At 38.1% G+C, this 19,944-nt stretch overlaps 1 protein-coding gene across 1 annotated transcript; it reads left to right on the top strand.

Annotated features, from left to right (window-relative positions):
- The first annotated feature begins 149 nt into the window (after positions 1-149).
- On the top strand, positions 150-18,354 carry Clec1a (C-type lectin domain family 1 member A). The gene is made up of 6 exons (XM_021259177.2): positions 150-433; positions 10,454-10,552; positions 12,058-12,234; positions 13,364-13,515; positions 15,829-15,947; positions 17,375-18,354. Exons 1-6 carry the CDS (start codon positions 310-312, stop codon positions 17,523-17,525), a joined length of 822 nt encoding a protein of 273 aa, XP_021114836.1. The 5' UTR covers positions 150-309; the 3' UTR covers positions 17,526-18,354.
- The last annotated feature ends 1,590 nt before the right edge of the window (positions 18,355-19,944 follow it).

Here is a 19,944-nt window from a genome sequence, read left to right as displayed (position 1 = left end):
CAAACAGATAAACAAGAAGAATCTGAGAAGGGCAACTGCTTTAATAACTGTTCAGAGACTGCCCAAACAGAAAACGGATGCTATTTCCCCTCAGCCTGAACAACTTGGCGTTCAGAGTACAGGCTTACAGGGGAGGGGCTGGGGCTCTCCAGCCAGGAACTGGAGCCAGAGGCTTCCCGTGCTGCCTGTCGGGAGAGAGCACATTAGGAATGCTTTTCCGTGCCTGGCTTCCTGAGCTATCTATCCCCTGGTAGCCAGGCAGCTTGGAGCAATCTGATCATACTTCCCCTCAGCCCCGCAGGAGCCAGAATGCAGGCCAAGTACAGCAGCACGAGGGACATGAGGGGGATGCTGGATGACGACGAGGACACCACCTTAAGCCTGCATTCTCAAGCCTCTGCCACCACCTGGCAGCCAGAGCCCAGGCCTACAGGTACTCTTGACTCCTGAGCCCAAAGTGATGACAGTGGCAGAGAGGTGCATGAGACAGGCACTTCTATCCTCCTCAGCCTTTTGGCTAAGATGGAGGGAGATAAGGGACCTCTCTTAGGAATGTACAAAGTTCAGGGAAGGGAGGGAGTTTTTCCACGGTTCGTGATGATGTGTATCTGTGCTCTTTCTATAGCGTACGTGTCACACACACAGCTATGAATATCTGGAAATGTGAACTCAGCAGGCACGGGTGTGTGCTTTTCTGGAATTCTATTGCTAGTGGATGGGTTACTGTGTTTCCTTTCCAAGTAGGTAGAACATTCAAAGGTGAAGTTGTACCTATATTAAAGCAACATCTCTTCCCCTTTCCTCATTCCCATGAAGACCAAATCATGTGTTTGTGTTTTTTTTACCACTTGTGATGTGATTTGCAAATTCAAATCCATAAAACTACCTCTGCTAGTTTTGAACTCATGGCTTTCAGTGGGAGATTTCTAAGTGTACTAACTACCCTTCATGTTTTGGTAAGGTAATTCTGCATCTTAAAGCTGTGTGATCTTGAGGGTGTCATGTCAACATCAAGTATTTGGTTTACTCATCTGTGAAATGAAGAAGAATGATTAAAGCAAATGCTTTCTAATGTGTTCCACAAACTCTGATACTCTGTGATTGGATCATCTTAACAGGAATCTTGGATTCAATTACCTCCAGTCCTTACTCACTTTCACTCTATTGATCTCAGAATATTATGGAGAATATTGATTCGGACTAAGAAAATTCTTCATTTTAGTTGGCTTTACTTTCCATCTTATTTTACTTACCATTGTTCATCTATGATATAGTAATAATTTTTGTTCAGTTCCACTCATTTCCATAATTTTTACACAGAGAAAGATCTTATTTCTTAGCTACTGAGTCAGTCCAAAGCAGAAATGTGACTTAGTTCTAGCGAAAAGACCTCACACTGAATATAGGTTGGACTAGGAGCTAGGTTCTGATACCAGGTGTGGCACTTCTCCTGGACAAATTACTAAAGTATACTGGGATCTCAGGTTCTTCATTTCTAAAACCTTAGTGAGAGTAGATATGTCTTTAACACCTACTACAAGCTCAACATTGTCTTAATCACTTTCTGCATGTTTATTCCTACTCCTTAAACAGAAGTTATATTAAGTAGTTACAAGTACTAAGAGTGATGAATGATGTAAAGGATGTGGTATATCAGGTACTCCAAAAACTTGAGATTCTTCTTAGTATTCCGCTGAGAATTCTACTGCCGTGTTTAACATGTTTGTGTCCATCTGTGTCAGGGTGATGCTACCTGAACACCTGTATGTTCATGCCTTTTCCCTTTTGATCATATCCAGGTTTTTTTAACCTCTGTAAATCAGGACATATCCCCTTCACTGTCTTCTCTCCTTTCTCCTTTATCAAATAGTGGGATTCTTTTTTTTCCTTTTCTGCACTAAACTTTTGCATCACTCTTTATTCATAAATGACCTTCTGCCTGAGACCCTCTAGTCTTGATTTTTGTTTTCCAACTGAACTACTCAGCGACCTGTCAGGGGCTGTTGGGGATTTCCAGCCTCCTTGACCTGGAGCTAAGTGGCAGTAGGAGGGAGGTCAGTTTCTGCAGCTACAGGATGTGTGTAATAGGATATGAAATGTTTTCCTCCAACAAATCTTAGGAAGAATCAATCCTCAAGGCTGTTGTTTTGAGTAGTTTGTGTAGAGCTTCATTTTTCAGCTTTGACTGGAGTCAGGAGTTCTCCCAAAGGTTACTGATCCAGAGGAGCAGGAACAGAGTGTACAAAAAGTTCTGCTAAGCTTGGAGGGTGGGGAGGGAAGTGGAGCAAGATAATTCTGACTGCAGCATCTGGCAGCCCCTGTAGGAGATGGAAATGGAAGAGTAGGAGTGCAGGTTACCAGGAAGTGCCTCGAACACAGACATCTGGAAACAGTAACCTTAGCCTGTATGTAGGGATCCTTGTTTTCATCTTCCTGTGACCATGAAAATATTTAAAGGTGTGTCACTATAAAATTCTAATTATTTCTTAGGAAAATAGATCTGATATCCTTTGCTGTTAAAAACAACAGCAGTAATCACAGAGAATGTTTTGGCAATGCAGATTCAAAATAATGCTGTAGGCCAGGGATTTAGCTCAGTGGTTTTGCCGCCTGCTGCGCAAGTGCAAGGACCCGAGTTCGATCCCCAGTACCAAAATAATGCTGTAGTGAAATCATGAGTGGGTATTTTTTATTTTTAGGATTAATAAAAGTAAACCACACACATGTTATTTTCCAGATTTTTATTTTCTCAATGAGCAACTGTGTTTGTGTTAAAAATGCAAAACAAGGGCCAGGGATTTAGCTCAGTGGTTCCAACGCCTGCCTCACAAGCACAAGGTCCCGAGTTCAATCCCTGGTACCAAAAAAAAAAAAAGCAAAACAACTGAGAAGAGAGAAAGCAAAAATGAAAGAAATTCTTAGCCATGTTTTTTTTGGGTGTAGTGCAAAGCATTGAGCATAGAATGTCAGATATAATATAACCCCAGTTTGTGAGGAAGTTGGAGTCAAATACTATTCCCAAGGTGGTGAACAGTGCACTAGCATGCTGAGTGGAAGCTCGTGCCAGGTACAGATGAGCCTGGTCATGTCTATCCAACAAGGGTGGCAGGACCCCAGGGCAGATTTGAGAGATGGGCGAGCACCGCACTGGGTTGATCTTAGGATGTTCTCCATGATGTGGGATGAGGCATGGGGCGCTTGGGCTTGGGGACACTATAGGGTGAGAGACAGGAGAGTAAAGAAAGCCAGGGAAGTTTTAAACAGTTGTATTTTCAAACAGCTATACTTAGTATGGTCAGTTGGAGGGAGGCTTCGTGAGGGGCATGTCTGAAAGTTAAAGAGGGATTTTTGGACCATAATGAGATATTCTAATTCTATTCAGTAATTAAAGTGAGATTAATGAAGGATTTAAACAGGAAGAAACACAATTTATGTTGTTGGGAGACTGTCTAAGCTTTGATGAGGAGGATAGACTAAAGGAGAGTGAAATTGAACAAGCTTACACCCAGATTTTGACTTGGGCGTGCACAAGAACTGAGGCTGTGCATTAAGAAAGAAGATGAATCAGACATGAGAGATGTTGAGGAGAAAGACCTTCAAGGATTGATGGCATTACAGAAGGCAAGGAGAGAGAGAGTCAATTTAGGCTGACTAAATTCGGTCAGCAGCTCTGAAGATGGCACTGATTGACTTAGAAACCCCAGGAGCAGTAAGGAAGGTGGACACAGGTTGAGTTTGGGGTGCTGCTAGGAGGAGAGGCATGCGTTTGAATTTGTCCACACACATTTGCATGTGTAGAATGTGGGTTTGGAGTAAAAATTCTGGTGATGCACCTCAGTCTTCGACCACTTGCCCAGTGAGGTCCTGTGTCAATCCTCAGCACCATCAGAGTGAAAGGAAGAAAGGAGACAGAAAGGGGGGGGGGGAGGAATCTTGGCGAACATAAACAACTGGAGGATAGGAAAAACAAGATAGCTCATTAAGAACTAAAAGGAATGAGCAAGAGAAAGGGATGGAAGTAGAAATCTGGGGAGAAAGGCATGCAGGGGCCTGGGGATGTAGCTCAGTGGCGCCACACCTGCCTGGCAAGCCCAGGATCCTGAGTTTGATTCCCAGTAGAGGGGCAAAAAAAAAAAAAAAAAGGCATCTAGGAAGTCAAGAGACCAAAAATTCAAAAATAATGGAAAAAAACATTAGCAATAACTAATGCACTTTAAAAATAACAAGTACTGAAGGGTGTTTAAGTAAAAGAGGATTACATACAGTTTATTGCTTTAGCAGTCAGGAACACAATATATTGTCCATTATTTCTCCTGCTTTCTTTCCATCTCTTCTTCTTTTTTTTTTTTTTTTTTTGGTACCAGGAATCAATCTCAGGACCTTGCACTTGCCAGGCAGGCGCGGGCCACTGAGCTAAATCCCTGGCCCCATCTCTTCTTTTCTAGAAGATATCAAATGTTGGGCCGGGGATCTAGCTCAGTGGTTCCGCCACCTGCCTTGCAAGCGGAAGGACCGGAGTTCAATCCCCGGTACCAAAAAAAAAAAAAAAAAAAAAAGATATCAAATGTTATTGCTGAGGTATTATATAGAATTGAGTGAGGGTTTTTGAAAATTATTTTTTAAGTTATGATTAAGTTTTTTAAGTTGCAGATTGAAAAGAAAAACAGAAAGAGAAATTCAACAACACAGAAAGGAAAAAGAGGGACAGACACACAAACACATAGAGAGAGAGGGAGAGAGAATAATAGATGGGCTGTGATTCCTGCTGAAGACTGAATGTTAGCCTGTAGGAAGGATATTCAAACTGCTTTGCTTTCCCCCCAGCTTTTTATCCTCCTTTGCACAACTCCAGTGTAAATCCCTCTGTGCAGCTGCATGGAATAAATCAAATGTCATTGATTTAATCCCTAAAGCACATCTACTAAAGATAAAATATTATGGTAGGGACAGGGGAGCCCTTGCTTTTGAGGTACTTAGGAAAGTGGAAGAAATAACCTGAATCAATAGAAGAATAAAATGTCATTAAGTGCTATGAAATAAATGTCGGAGGCCAAAAAGCCACAAACGAAAGAGCAAGTTACCTGCTGCTTGGTTCTGAGTATTCTGAAAGGGGACAAGTGCTTTGGATCCTTAAGGCTGAGTCCAGGTTTTCCAGGCAGAGTAAGATGGGGACTGGATGACTTTTGGTAAGGACCATAGTTCGAAAGTAACTCTGGAGAGATAAGAAACAGCTAGCTCCTCAAGTCAGAGATACAACATATTAAGAAATAAAATTAAGAAAGATGAGTTCAGAGGGAAAAGAGGAGGTTCTAATTCTGAATTAGATTTTAGATCTGGATACAATAATTTTGAGAATCATCAGCAAAATTTAAGAAGAGGAGGCAGTGAAAACGGTTTGGCTGAGCGTGTTAGGTCCTCAAAACAAAGAGAAGGATTTGGGTCAATGATGCTAAAGAAGTACAAGGAGGAGCCTGGTGGAGGATGATAAGGACTTTTGACTAGTAATGCATAGGTCTGGAGGAACTTTTCTCCTTAAATAAGAGTCACAATTAAACTTACACTTTAGAAATTTCACCTGACTGGTAGAGTTGGGAAATTCCTGCTTTAAGGTGATTGTGACTAAGATATTTCACAATAAGGAAGTAAATAGACCTGACCTCTAAAACAATGGGATCTTTATATAATTCCATATAGACCTGTTATATAAGGTCAAATATTAATGTGAGATTCATTAGGAGGATTATAAAGTGATTTAAAATGTGTAGCTCCTTAGCATTTCAGGCTCCAATACTTACTGACAATGCAAACCTAAGCACATTAAGTAACTCTTCCATAATTCAATTCAATTCGATTCAATCCAGTCCAGTCCAAGTAAAGGTTAAAAATAGTTTCCCTCTTGAATAATTTTTGAGATCGTCCCATGAAATACAACAGTATTATAGCACATTTGGTAACAATTATTAGTAGTAGCTGTGTGTTCCTGGGTAGACTGTCTAACCCTTCGAGGCCTCAGTTTCATAGCTGTAAAATGGGATACCAATCTCTACCCCATAAGATGTTAGTGAAAATACATGAGATAATCCATCTAGGGAATTTACCTCAGTGATTCAAGAAATTTTGCAATCTTCATTAATACTAGTATTGTTTTTGAACTATATTTCAGTAAGTGAAAGCCATCATTTGGGATATGAAATTGTCTGACTTAAATATAATTAAATATCTAGTTGCTGTGTATTAAAAACTCAGTAATATTTAGGAAATAGCTCATATAGACTTAGATACAAAGTTTTAAGAAATAATAAGGATAATAACCAATTTATGTTTAGAGAAAGCGAAAACACCAAATATGTGAAATATATCCATATAAGAAATCTACATTTTTTGAAAATAATAAACAATCTCCATCCATTGACCTGAAGAAGATTCTGTGAACCAAAAATTAAAGGAACAAAAAGAAGTTGCAGAGAAGAAAAAAAATTTAATTTAAAAAATATATCCAAAAGTCAGATAGGGGCTAGCAATGTGCCATCTTGGAAAATGTTAAAAATATAGTGATCTAAAAGGATAAGAGAAATAAGTTGAGAAACATTATATGCATTCTACCTTTGCCACAAGCCTGAAACCTGGTTTTGTACAAATTATTAAAATTCTGTGTTTCTTTTCCAGCTCTTAAGACCCTTTGTATTTCAGAGGGACACATGTAGAACACTTTTGGCAATGTCTGCTTCATTTCTGGTAGGCTTAGGATTGGCAGAGTGTAAAGGTTTCCCTCCCAGATGCCTACTGAAGAATAACTGGTCAAGTACGACCACCCTCTTCATCTACAATGCTTTATGTCATGACAAAGGAATTTGTATTGAAAACTTAACCCTGGCACTGTAGCCTCTTATAGTATGGTAATAGTAAGAGGATACAGGAAAGGGTTTATACTTATTTCCTAGAGATGTTTATATCATTCCTTGGCCCGTCCACACCTCTTTGTAAACATGCCTCAGGAGACAGAATAGGGGTTTGCTTCCAAAAACTAAAACCACAGTAAAGCCAAGCAAACTTATGCCTCTCTCAGGAAGCTTATTTTTGCAATGATCTATTTTTGAAAGTGTGGGGATGATCTCTAGAGAAAGACTTCAGCATGATTAGGAGCACTTGGGATACAATAGTGGAACATTAGACTAAGAGGTAGAGGGGGAAATAGTACTAAAGAAGAGTGAAACATTCGAAGTCATGGTCTTTTCATCTTGACAGTATACTTCTTAGGAAATGGCCATAACAACCAGAGAAACTCTCTTATGGTAGGATTTCTCAGGATCCTTAGATAAAGCAAGGAGCAATTGCAAATGTTGAGGGGAGAGAGGAAGAGGATTTCCAAATGTAAAACTTTTACCTTGAAGAGATAGTTCCCCAGAAAGAAATTTTTAAAACTTTTATTCTTAACAGAAAACGTGCTACATTGTACTTTTCTGTTCTAGAGGTAATTTCAGGAAGGACCATATATTCATTGTTTTCATGAATACAGTAATTATAAAATGGTGTTCTAATATCTAAAATGCAAGCTCTTTCTTCTCAGTAAGGAAAAAAGTTAAACTCACTCTTTTTGGTCCCTTTGGGCAACTTTCCTTATTTCCAGTATTTGCAAGGGAAAACAGATTTGTAAAGGGACAAATAATTTGGTTTATTTTCATAGTTCTTTTTCCCCCTTTGCCTTTTTCTTGTTTCTTTGTCCAGGACAATATTAATCATAAAAAGTGACAGGATTTTTATTTTTATGCATTTGAGATGTATATTCATATAATTAAGTGTAAGTAGGGGGTAGTAGGGCATATAACAGAGCTACTTTATAGAATGGACATATTCATTCATACATTAGACATTACTTAAGCTATTTCAATTCATGTTCTAGCTGCTGGGCTACTATAATGGCTACATAGTTAATAACCTTTTCCAAAAAGAAGCTTATTTTCTATAGAGTAAAACACAAGCTAAAACAATGTGTGTGTGTGTGTGTGTGTGTGTGTGTGTGTGTGTATGTATTGCTGTGATTGTACCCAGGACCTAATTCATGCTAGGCAAGTGCCTTATACACTGAGCTACATCTTCACCCATGAACTATAATATATTTAATGGTAATAATATGAAAAAAACAAAGCCACTATAGTGGTGAATCCACATATGTAGGAACATTCACATGATTAATTCTCTTAGACCTATTTGGGGGGCGGGTACTGGGTATCAAACTCAGGACCTTGCACTTCCAAGACAGGCAAGATGCCACTGAGCTAAATCCTCAGCCCTCTTAGACTACATTGAACTTTTAAATACTTAGAGTTTTGAAGAGGATGTTTAGCCTAACCTGTATTCTTCATTGGCGCTTGTTCTGCTGATCTGAAGTACTCTTAAAGCCAAAGTTATATTCTTTTCTAGGAAAATTTAGATTAAACCATATAGGCGAACTCATTACAGGAGATGAGAGGAAGCAAAATTTTCATATTTGTTCAGAACACAGGATCTCACACACAACAATATAGAGAAACTAGAAGGATTGGGAGATGTACTCAGTTGTTTTTGTATTTTACTATAAGAAGTATTGCTAAAAATGTCAATAGATCTCCCTTTAGATAACTCTCTGCCTTTGTACACTCTCATAGTTTAGGTAATAGTAGTTTTTTATAATTTCATTTTTTGTTTATTTAAATGTTCACATATTTATTAATCCCTTATAGATTCTATTTTCAGTACGGAAAATACATTAGTGAACAAGAAAAATGAGATCACTGTTTTAACGGTGTGCCGTTTAAGAAGGAGGAGACAGACAGAAACAAACTTAAGTCATGAAATACTGCCTCATAATATCAAACACACAGTCGTACTAGGGTAGGTCACATGCTAGCAATGGACTCAGGAGCCTCTTCCAAGACTGTGTCTTTTAAACTGAAAGCAGAGAAACAGGAAGTAGCCAACAGTACTCTATCTGTGGACCCACAAATGGAGAGACAGAGGCAGGCATAACATAAGGAACTAAGACGGGGACAAGCTAAGGCTGCCGTGAGTAGAGCATTAAAGCAAAGGGAGAATAGTCCAGAAAATAAAAAACAGAGTTAGGTAAGGTCTGGATGAAAAACGATTTTGTAGGATTTTATTTCAAGTGCACTAAAGCTATTGGAAGTTTTCAAATCAGAAAATTAGTAAAATTCTTTTTAACAAAGAACCATCTGTGAAAGATGTGCATCTTGTTTTAAATATAATGCACATTATTGATAAAGATTATTATTAGAATGAATAAGATTCACATTTTAAAACATATCAATACATCTACTCTGTGATTTTTAACTTACTTTCCCTCCTAGACTGTAAGTTCTGGAGAATACAATCATATTTTCTATTTCTGTATTATCTCTACCACATATCTTTTCCCCTTCAGAAATAGCATTTAGTGCAAATCTTTGTGCCTAGGATACACTATGTACAGGACCTTGTGAGAAAGAACCGAATTTGTGTTTCTTTAATGTTTCTGCTTTGGAATCTTACTTGAATTTTCAGAGAAGTGCAAGTCCTAGGTCCCAAAGGGATCAATTTGAGGGTTTCACTCTCCTTTGTTTTATTTTAATTACAATGCTAAAGGCTACCTGCAATTGGGTGGTGATCTTCTCTGTCAGATATCACGGTCATTTAGTCCCAGACAGCGAGGTGAGAGGCCTGCTCCAGACCCACTGTGAGAACTCTGTAATTACAGCTCACACTTCTGCGGATGGAGGCAAGGAAAGAATGTTGGCTGTGGTTTTTGTTTGTTTGTTTTATTTAATGATATAAAATTTGAGATGATTTTTTTCCCTCCTTGAGAAATTTATGAGTATGTTTCCTTATAATCTATGTTTGGGATATGCATGAAATGAATGAATAAATAACGTTACAAAAAAGAGACTTTCAACAACGAAATCCCAAAGAGAAATAGTAAAATGATAATTTCTCGTTACTGATACATAATTTGCTTCTTAGAAGAACCGCATGTGGAACACGGGGAGGAGAGCATGTTGTATAATTTGTTCTCATTTTTTCCTGATGGTGTGAAAAGCTGTTCCCTGGTAAATTTCGGGGATTCTCACGCTCTGTTTCTGTCGTTTTTCAAGAGAGTCTCTCACAATTAAAACTTCCACACGCAGGTTATAAAAGCAACCACATAAAGATTGTGGTGATGTGTGTGGTGATTTGGTGTAAAGTAGGAGGGCAGGCGAGCAGAGAAGAGTGTGGGGCTGTGAACAAATCCCGCCTTGATAGAGGCTTAGTGGAGCTTGTAGACCACGCTTCTAGGACAGAGGGTAAGTGAGTTTCCTGTTGATTGCCGCTGTCCTGCACGCGTTTTTCCTCTCCAGAACTGACTCCACTCACTTGCTGGCTGCTGACTTAGATCCACGAGGGAGAAAGAGACCAGCTTTGTTTTCTCTTTTGTCCCCTGCAGAGCTCAGGACTCCCCTCTCTACGTGGCGCCCGGTGGCTCTGACGCTGCTCACTCTGTGCCTGGTGTTGCTGACTGGCCTGGCAGCCCTGGGCCTTGTGTGTAAGTCTGTACTCTGCAGGGGGAGGATCCTGGTCCCAAGGTTCATCTGCGAGAAGGAACACCTGTTATGAGATCTTTTTAAAAATTTGTATTCTGCAGCCTGGGAAAAGTTCAATGTTTTTTTTCTAACAGCAACTAATTAAATGATGAATAGTCGAAGACGTATTAAAATGTTGCGATCAGTTGCCAACTAGAATTAAACATTCTAAGAAGGATCTTATCTGTTTCCACGTCAGTATTTAATTCATGCATGCTTCATGTGCTCCTGCACCACAAGAATGAAGTGACATGGTATTTGCCCTCAGTCTGCCCAGCATAGACAGAAGAGATGTTGTTTATATCCACACCCTCCATACAAGGAGAATACATAAGTTCTTTAATCACTGTGATATTTTTCAAAAAGGCTGCAAAAATCAAAGAAGAAGAATGTCTGTGGAAGTCTTTAAATTTGAAACAGGACCAGCTCCTTAAAGAAGGAAGTGAGTGTGTATGGGAACTGCAGGGTTTACGCTGAAGGATCATGGGATTGTATCCACATTACACTGTGCATTTCTTGGAACTGTGGGGTATTCATACAATGGGGAAAAAAGGGAAGTGGGTAAACTTATCTCGTTTGTTAGGACCCGACAGGCATTTTGTGAAGAGCTGAAGACAATTTAAGGCAAAATGCCACAAAGAAAAGCAGACTTTTAAAGTGTCAAATTTAGGTTTGCACGGTGTTTCAGACAGATGCTGGAGTATCCTTGATCCTTCACTTTTTAATCTCTACTTTAGTCCTTTGTGTACACGTGTACCAGGAAAAGCCCTCACTCCTGAAATCCTCCTTTTTGCCTAAAAACTGAGGTTTTATAGTAAATGTTGAAAGTTTTATTTGTGGGATCTTAAATTTTAAGGTGAAAAATTCACTTACTTGTTCTCTCACTTCTTACTTCATTTTGACATAACTATCATTTTGCAACCACCGTTCTTCTTAGGAATAACTCAACTTAGGACTCATAAGGCGTTTCTGTATTTAGATTTAGAAAACTGAGAATCAAGCCTGTGCTGAAATTTTCTATGTAAGTGACATTAAGGAAGTCACTTGTTCTCACTGACTGTGATTGCAAATATATAAAAAATATGGAAACAAAAATTTATTATTTTAATAATCGAATGAGCAACAATATATGGCACATTGACAATTATCAATGCAATGATTAAGAAATTTGTGGTTTAGGTTGAGTAATGATTGAGTGTACATAAAAATAAAATAGTTTAGGAATTTACTTCTGAAGTTAGGAGCAACTAGTATGTTTCCATATTTTTAGACAAACTTAGAAAAATGAATTTGCCCTACATGATACAATGTGTTACGTATGTACTAGAGTCTGGACTTGAATATAGCAATATGAGAACTCAGGGCTTGAGATCTTTATCATGATATACTCTTTGTCTTCCTCATAAGTGAAAAACCAAAATAGAAATTAAGAAATTGGCTGCCCAGTCTGACTGAATCCCTTGGTTAGTCTTTCAGTTCTACCAGCTCTCCAACACTCAGCAAGCTATCATTGTTCAGAAGGAAGAAAGGCTGGGGAATCTGTCCCAACAGCTGCAGTCTCTTCAAGGCAAGAACAAGAAGCTTGCAGAAAGCCTGCACCGTGTGGCTGAAAAACTCTGTCGTGAGCTCTATAATAAAAGTGGGGGTAAGTGTGTCCTAGCTCTGTGCCCCTAGATTATCTGTCAATTTAGAGCTGAATTTCCCATCACAGTCCCTGAGAACCGTGTATTATTTAATTAATTTTCTTATAAACTCAGTAAAGGGTTTGAGCTACAAGATCATGCCATTATTTGGATCGTGCAGTTCACACAATGTTATAATACATGTTACAATACATGAAAGGATTCTTCAAATGCAACATTTGCAACCGTAGAAACAAGTAGCTTGGAATAACCAATATAATACTACAAATAAGTGAAATATAAGATTATGTCTCAATTTACCATGGCATGTATGCTTACAAATCTATCCTTATCAAGAAGGTAATAAACTCATAACTATAGTTCTGAAGTTTTAAGAATTATACAAGGATCAAATAAAAAATGCAGATAACCTGAATCAAACGCCAGTTATTTTAATTCCATATTACTCGGCTAGATATAAAATATAAGCGTTTTAAGAAGGACTATAGATCATGGCAGTCATATACTTTGATTTAAAAAGTACTGACGAAAAAGGCTAGAGGTATCGCTTCAGTCTCTCTCTCTGTCTCTGTCTGTCTCCGTCTCGTGTGTGTGCGTATGTGTGTGTGTGTGTGTGTCTCACTATTTCTTGACTTTCTTGGGATTTCTTGATGGTTCACTTCATTAAAGTCAGCCTTCCCTTTAGTATTCATTTTGTCCTAAAATATTTTTGATGAGAATAAGAAAGGGACCGACCTCACATTGGTATATATTATACTTTCAAAAATCTACTTGCATTTTGAGTTTCTAAACCATGAACAGCTTTATGGAATTGATTATTCTCTCCATGGGCTGAATTGTATAGGCAAGGGCCAAGGAAATTTCAGTTATTCATTACTAGATCCCATACTCCACATAAGAAGTTAGTGTCTACTTTAATTTCCACTTATCACCCATTAAAATTGCTGGAATATTGTGGTTGTTTAGGAAGTATTTGTATTTATTATTGCTTGGAAAATTAAATATCTAAAAGAAACAATTAGTTTGATTTTGGGACATTAAATACTATATAATTTCATGAGAAGAAACACAGCAAACTCAAGTAAAAAATAACTTACTAAAGTTTTTCTTCCCTGTCTTCCCACCTCCAAGGACCCAAGTGCAGCCCTTGCCCAGAAAAATGGAAGTGGCTTGGGGACAAATGCTACCAATTCTACAGAGATAGTAAGAGTTGGCAGGGCTGTGAATATTTTTGCAATGCTGAGAATTCTACTATGTTGAAGATAAACACACAAGAAGTGCTGGTAATGTCCTGAGTATTTTCAGTGTTTGAAAGTATATTCGTCAGCTTTCTATCTTTCAAACAAAACATCTGACATATACAACTTAAAGGAGGAAGGATTTATTTTGGCTTATGGTTTCAAATGTTTCAGTTCATGGTTGTCTGTCCAAAAGGCAGAAACATCAGGGCAAAAGGATATGGTAGAGAAAATCTCTTCCCCTTATAGAAGCTGGAAGCAGAGAGCTTGGGAAGAGCCAGAGAGTAAGGGTCCAGGGATCAGATATAGTCCCATGGTCACAGCCCCATGACCACCCAGACACACCCACAAGAGTGCTTTCTAATCTTCTAGGCTTCTCATGCCATTCAAGTTGACAATCAAGATTAACCATCACTGAATGATTCTTTGAGAAGAGGCCTTACTTAAAAAAGATAGGTAAGACAATTCTGATGAGTCAAAGTACAGACCCATAGATTTTTCCACTTAGTCAAGTTAAGGCCCAAGTCTTAGTCCTTTTGCTTTATCAAAGTAGATGGAGCTCTGCTATCTGCAAATACTTCATAAAACTGAGTAATAACAGCCCTTCAAAGTACTCCCTCATTCATGAAGAAACCTGGGAATCTTTTAATTTTCTTCCTCTTTTGATTTGGATAGGAAGGAAACAATATTGATAAAATGGCTGAAAAGTGAAAATAACACATACTTGCCCTTGCATTATAAAAATGAGAAAGCTGTTAATTGAAAAATATTGGATTAAATCTTTAGCATAATCTGCAAATATATCTTCCTGAACACTAGGTGAGGTAAATATGAGAGTGAATGTACAAACTGACACATATCAAGTGAGTTCATGGAATTAAAGCACACTATTAAAATGGTATGATTATTCCCTCTTCTAGTATTTCACTTTTGGGTTGAAGCCTTCCATCAATGTAACCACCACTTATTTATTATTATTTCTCTAGAATTTAGCAGAAGTTCTTGGTGCAGAGCAGATTATCAACAGATGGTTATTTAATTAAATGCCCAGCTCACTATACAAATTCTTAACACCCTTCTAGTTACATCTTAATCCCCACCACTTCCTGAAATCTGCATGAACGACCCTTTGCAATACATCATTTACCAACATAACATTTCTACCCTTTCTTTTTGGCTCAATTTATTCATAAAGGGAGAGATTTTCTTTTACTAGTGCAACATGTATTGGCATAAACCCTCCTACTTTTTCTCATTCTATTTTCTCTCCCTTTACCCACACTGACAACTCAGGTATATAATTCATGTACTACATGAAGTGGCAGAAAATTGTCTTGGGAAACCAATATACTTATTTTATCTTGTGTACTTTATACATTTGTATATATTTAAATCACTTTCACATGATTTATTTTCAGAACATTTAATTTGAAGGGATTCTCATTTAGCAAGAAACAATATTTTCAAATACAGTTTCTTTCATATGCTCACTATTTTGTTCTTCAATAGTTTTATCTGTAGTTCCAATACTCTTGTTGAATCAGTATGTACCATAATTATTCAAGTACATAGCAATTGCATTTGTCCTAAAGAATTCACAGCATGGTGGGAGAAAAAATATATGTTTATAATTTATATATATTTATTTATATTTGCATTAGAGAACTTTTATGTTAATGATATTAGGAGTATAGAATAATACTAGGTAAAAAGGAATAAATAACTTTGAAATTTCAATATGAATATTAGAAAAAAAATGTCATATATTTCCCTATGCATGTATGCACGAACACACACACACATAAACATGGAGATTTAAATTTTTCTTTTCCTCCCCTTCCTAGTGTGAGAAGTAATCCTTCCACATTCTCCTTTTCCTTACTTTTTAATTGAAGCATATTCACTATTGCCTACTCATTCCCAGTCAGTTTCTTTCCCAGATATTTATAAAAGTCACCTCCCCATTCCTGTACTTTTCCTTCCAAACGCTTCTATTTCCCAGAGTTATTTCACACCTCTTTGTAAATTTTCCTCCCATACTTTTATGTCAACTTTATTGTTGAATCTTGTACCTTAGAAATAAGAAGTTACATGTAAATCTTGGTTGATGTGATTCTTGACTTCAGAATGTCAATAGATACTCCATATGTACTATGTATTCCACAGTTTACTAAAGAAGTTCTTTGACCAGTACAAATTCCTAGTGAACCTCATCCCAGATGCCGCATGCTCTGGAGGACTAATGTGAGGCAGGATTCATGCATCGTTCTCCTGTGAGAAGCACTGACAGGCTGCACACTCCCTGTATGTGTTACACTGCCTCTAAAGCTAAGGGTTCTCTTGTGTGCCTTTTCACAGGACTTTGCCATGCATCAGAGCTACTCTGAGTTTTTCTACTCTTATTGGACAGGGCTCTCTCGCAATGGCAGTGGAAAGACCTGGCTGTGGATGGATGGAACACCTTATTCCTTTGAACTGTAAGCCCTTCTGACATTTTTGTGGGAAAGGCGTTAAATAGAGTGATGGAGTTCAACAGCTCGGTTGATAAGCATTCCCGAACATCTTCTTTGTACTGTGCTGTTTCAGGAGGCTGTCCTGAGGTGTTTGTGATATAATACTTGCTCCTGGACTTGAAGGGCTTATAAAGAGACTAGGAAGACATGTATGTTCAGTAAATGTCAAGGGGCAGTTCCCTGGCTGTTTCCAGCAGTGTGTATCTAGGGGTCACTGTGAATGAGATAGAGATAAAAATATACAGTTAGGAGCAGGGATGAGGACAGGGATAGTGATAGGGGAAGGAGGGGAGGAGGAGAGGGGAGGGAAACAGGAGGGAGGGAGAGACAAGGAGAGAGAGAGAGAGAGCGAGAGAGAGCGAGAGAGAGCAGCTTATTGAAGAGTAAATTGAAGTCTAGGAGCCAGATTGTAATGGTTAGTTCTAAGGTCATACAACATGTCAATACCCAGACCCAGAGGCAGGGCAAAACTTCTGATTTCTTGACTTTCCATGCAGTGAAATGAGAAACACATCTTTAAAAATATATTCACCCAGAGCAGCTACTGTGGTCTTTCACAGTAATCCACTTTCACATCATAGAGCGTACTTATTTTCCTGCTTTTACATGGCCCACTCTACAGAGCCTGTTTCTTTTATCTTTAACAAATATGAAATTTTGCTACCTTTTATATATATACGTATATATATATTCACTGAGAATAGATTTGCTGACAATATTTAAAAAGTACTATAAAACAGTACTTTTGCTTATGGTGGGAGCATTTGGGTAAGCACATGCATGGAATTCTGTGAACATGGAAAATGTACCTTTGCACCAAAATGTTATATTTCAAGGCATACTAGAACAGATATCTTTCTTCCTCACAGTAAAACATTTATTGTCCCAGGAGACAGAACATATCAATGAGTCATTTGTATTTTACAGTTAAGTAAACTAAGTCATAGCGAAGGCATATAAATAGCAGTGAAATCGTATGACATATTTGAATTAGAATATGTATCTTTTTTTTTCCTCAGTGCTGGGGATTGAACTCAGAGCCTTTGTGCTGAGCTACATGTTTAGCCTTTTATATTTTTAGTTTGAGACAGGGTCTCACTAAGTCACTAAATTGCTCAGCTTGGACTCAAACTTGCGGTCCTCCTGCCTGAGTTTCCCAGAGTGCTAGGATTTCAAGCAGGCACCAAATGTCTTTGTTTTATTTGGAAATACTTTTTGTTGTCATGGGCACCTGATGCTTCTGAGATAGAAAATGAAAGGTTGAAAATAAAGAGCTTGGTGACCCCATCTTTTCAGTGAACTCATTCTACCCCAGGAAGGCTTTTATGTACTTATGGATCCTGAATATTTCCTTCTAGAGGAGATTAATTAACTTTTTTCTCTCTTTTAAGGTTCGAGATAATCATAGATACCAGCCTTCTGAGAAGCAGGGATTGTGTGACCATCCTCAATGGCAAAGCCTTCTCCAAGGACTGCAGGGAGCTGAGGCGCTGTGCATGTGAGAGGACGGCAGGGAGAGTGGACCCCGAGAAGCTGCACTAGCTCCCTGAGTCCCTCGGTGGAGGCACGCTCTGTTCAGCTCCAACTACAACCCAGAGGTCTGGCCATGTGAGGCCAATGCAAGGGATACTGAGTATGAGACGCCGGAAGTGGAAGATATTCAGGAAAAGCAATTGCATGTTCAGGATCACCAGTATTTCTGAGCTGGGGCTTCTGCACATACAATCAGAAAAAAATCTTCTTCGTGTATCACTAACCAGCCCCAGACACCCAAGAAGCTGTCATCTACTTTCTTGTCTTAGAGATAATTTTTAGTTCTCTTCCTTCTCAGCACCTAGTATCACCTCCTTGTTTCCTTGTCTTCCTTTTGCTTAAAGAAGTAAGAACTTCACTGAAGTAGAAGAATTCAGTGGAAATGGTATGGTTTACCCCAACAGTCAGGGAGTCCAGGAGAAGTTAGCAGACATTTCCCATACTGTGCTGCTATACACACAACTAATTCTCTTTGTTTGTTACCATTTCACACCTTTTAAGTCTGTCAGTAAGACTCAGTCTGCTTGGCTAATGGCCAGCTTTCCAACTGAGATGTCTATGAGATGTTTACTTCTAAATATACCTCTTTGTGCCCATGAAGACTCCAAGAACTGCTTCTTTTCCCTAGGAATTCAGGCTCAATAATCTTAAATAAATATTCTTAAATAAGCTCTAATCAGAATCACTGCCCTTCAAGGAGATTGAAGACCAGAAAGAACAAAACGTCTCTCTTAATTGCACCTGGCATAGTTTGGGTTCAGTTCTTACTGCCTCCCCTTTAAGTCTCTCGTTTCAGGTACTAAAGATGTAATAATAATAAATTAAATAATGTGAAGTATGTGTGGTTTAAGAATGGATATATGATTTGGGGGGAAATCCAGCGTGGGGATGCTTTTCAAAATATAACAATCATTATTCTGGCTGTTTGTGCTTACTGAGAATTTGAGAGAACTCTGGGAGAGCATTGCTCATCTGACTATTTGGGAAAATACATGTTGTCTTTAAAATACACAATATCTCTGAGGTAGTGGTTTGAATATTGCCAAAGTGAAATGTTTGGAGGCAAGATCATGACTTTAACACATGTTCGATGGTAACCTGGGTTGCAATAGGGCTCATGATTTCCACTCAGCTCACGGAAAGGGCAGGAGAAGGTGAGGCACCCCCACAGCTGGGTTCTTGACTAGACCTGTCTTTTTTAGTTGGCTACATTCACAATAATAGTGGGGGTCTTTGCAAGTAACACCCCCAAGACGGGCTTTTTTGGCTATTCACGGATCAGTTTTAGGGGTTTAACATTAGAAAGGACATTCCATTACAATTATTTATTATTTTAGGCACTTCAGCTTCATTTTCAGTAAATATCTATCTCATGGTGAAATTATATCAGCAATCATGGGTTGGAAAAACACGTCTGTGTTCATTTTTGTAAAAGTCTGTTTGGTAAGATTGTAATTTATCTGAGAGTACTTGCAGATTCTTTTTTTTTTTTTTTTTTTTGTGGTACCAGGGATCGAACTTGGGACCTTGCGCTTGAGAGGCAGGCGGTGGCGCCAGTGAGCTGAATCCCCAGCCTATTTGCAGTTTTTTCCTTGAGAATTTTTAATTTTTTTTTTCTGATTAGCCAGGAAATTTCTTTACCTTTGAACAAATTTTATGCTTGATTTATTGTGCCCTGCAAAGAGAACTGTACTCTTGGTTAGCAAACTAGAGTTTCAGACTTTTTATTCTGATTTACTGATCAGGTAAATCTCTACTTACTTCATGGAGCTTATTTCATTAAATAAAACAAGGAAAATATTTATAATTTCCTTTTGATACTACCATTCGGTAAATGAGATAAATGTGAAATTAGTGTCCTAATCTAGATTGCAATGTCAAATGTAAGGAAAATCTAGGAAACATTTAAAAGGATTTAAAGATTCATTAAAGGAGGATAAGCATGCATAATCAATCATGTTTGGAGATCTGTATTCAAAGATGTCTATATCAGGGAATTGAGGATATTGTCAAATATTTTCTACAATGAGTGCAGCTGTTCAGTGACAGTGCTTAATACAATAGTTATACAACAAGAAATGAGGACTCAGCCTATTGTTAAGCAACTTCTATTTAAACCTTGCTGTTACAGGAAGAAAACATGGTTAACACTCAAAAGACAAATAACATTATGGACTAAATTGTACAAAGGGAGCATAACAGGCATTTAAATTTTGATTCCTGGCCTCTATGGCCAGAGATGGATGACAAATGCTTTTTTAAAAATTGAAGATCTATTATATTTTGCTTTATTTTATTTGTAATTACTTTTAAAATTAGTTTTATTAGTGTACTTTATATATAATGGTCACATGCATCATAGGGAATTTGTACCTGTAAGTAGTATATCTTGCTTTTCCTTTTTTCCCCCAATCCCTTCCCCCCACTT

This window comes from Heterocephalus glaber, unplaced genomic scaffold, assembly GCF_053883595.1.
Source record: "Heterocephalus glaber isolate CG9 unplaced genomic scaffold, H.glaber_assembly_v1.0 deba00001444, whole genome shotgun sequence".
Taxonomy (NCBI): Eukaryota; Metazoa; Chordata; class Mammalia; order Rodentia; family Bathyergidae; genus Heterocephalus; species Heterocephalus glaber.
This window is presented reverse-complemented; position numbering and strand designations above follow the sequence as displayed.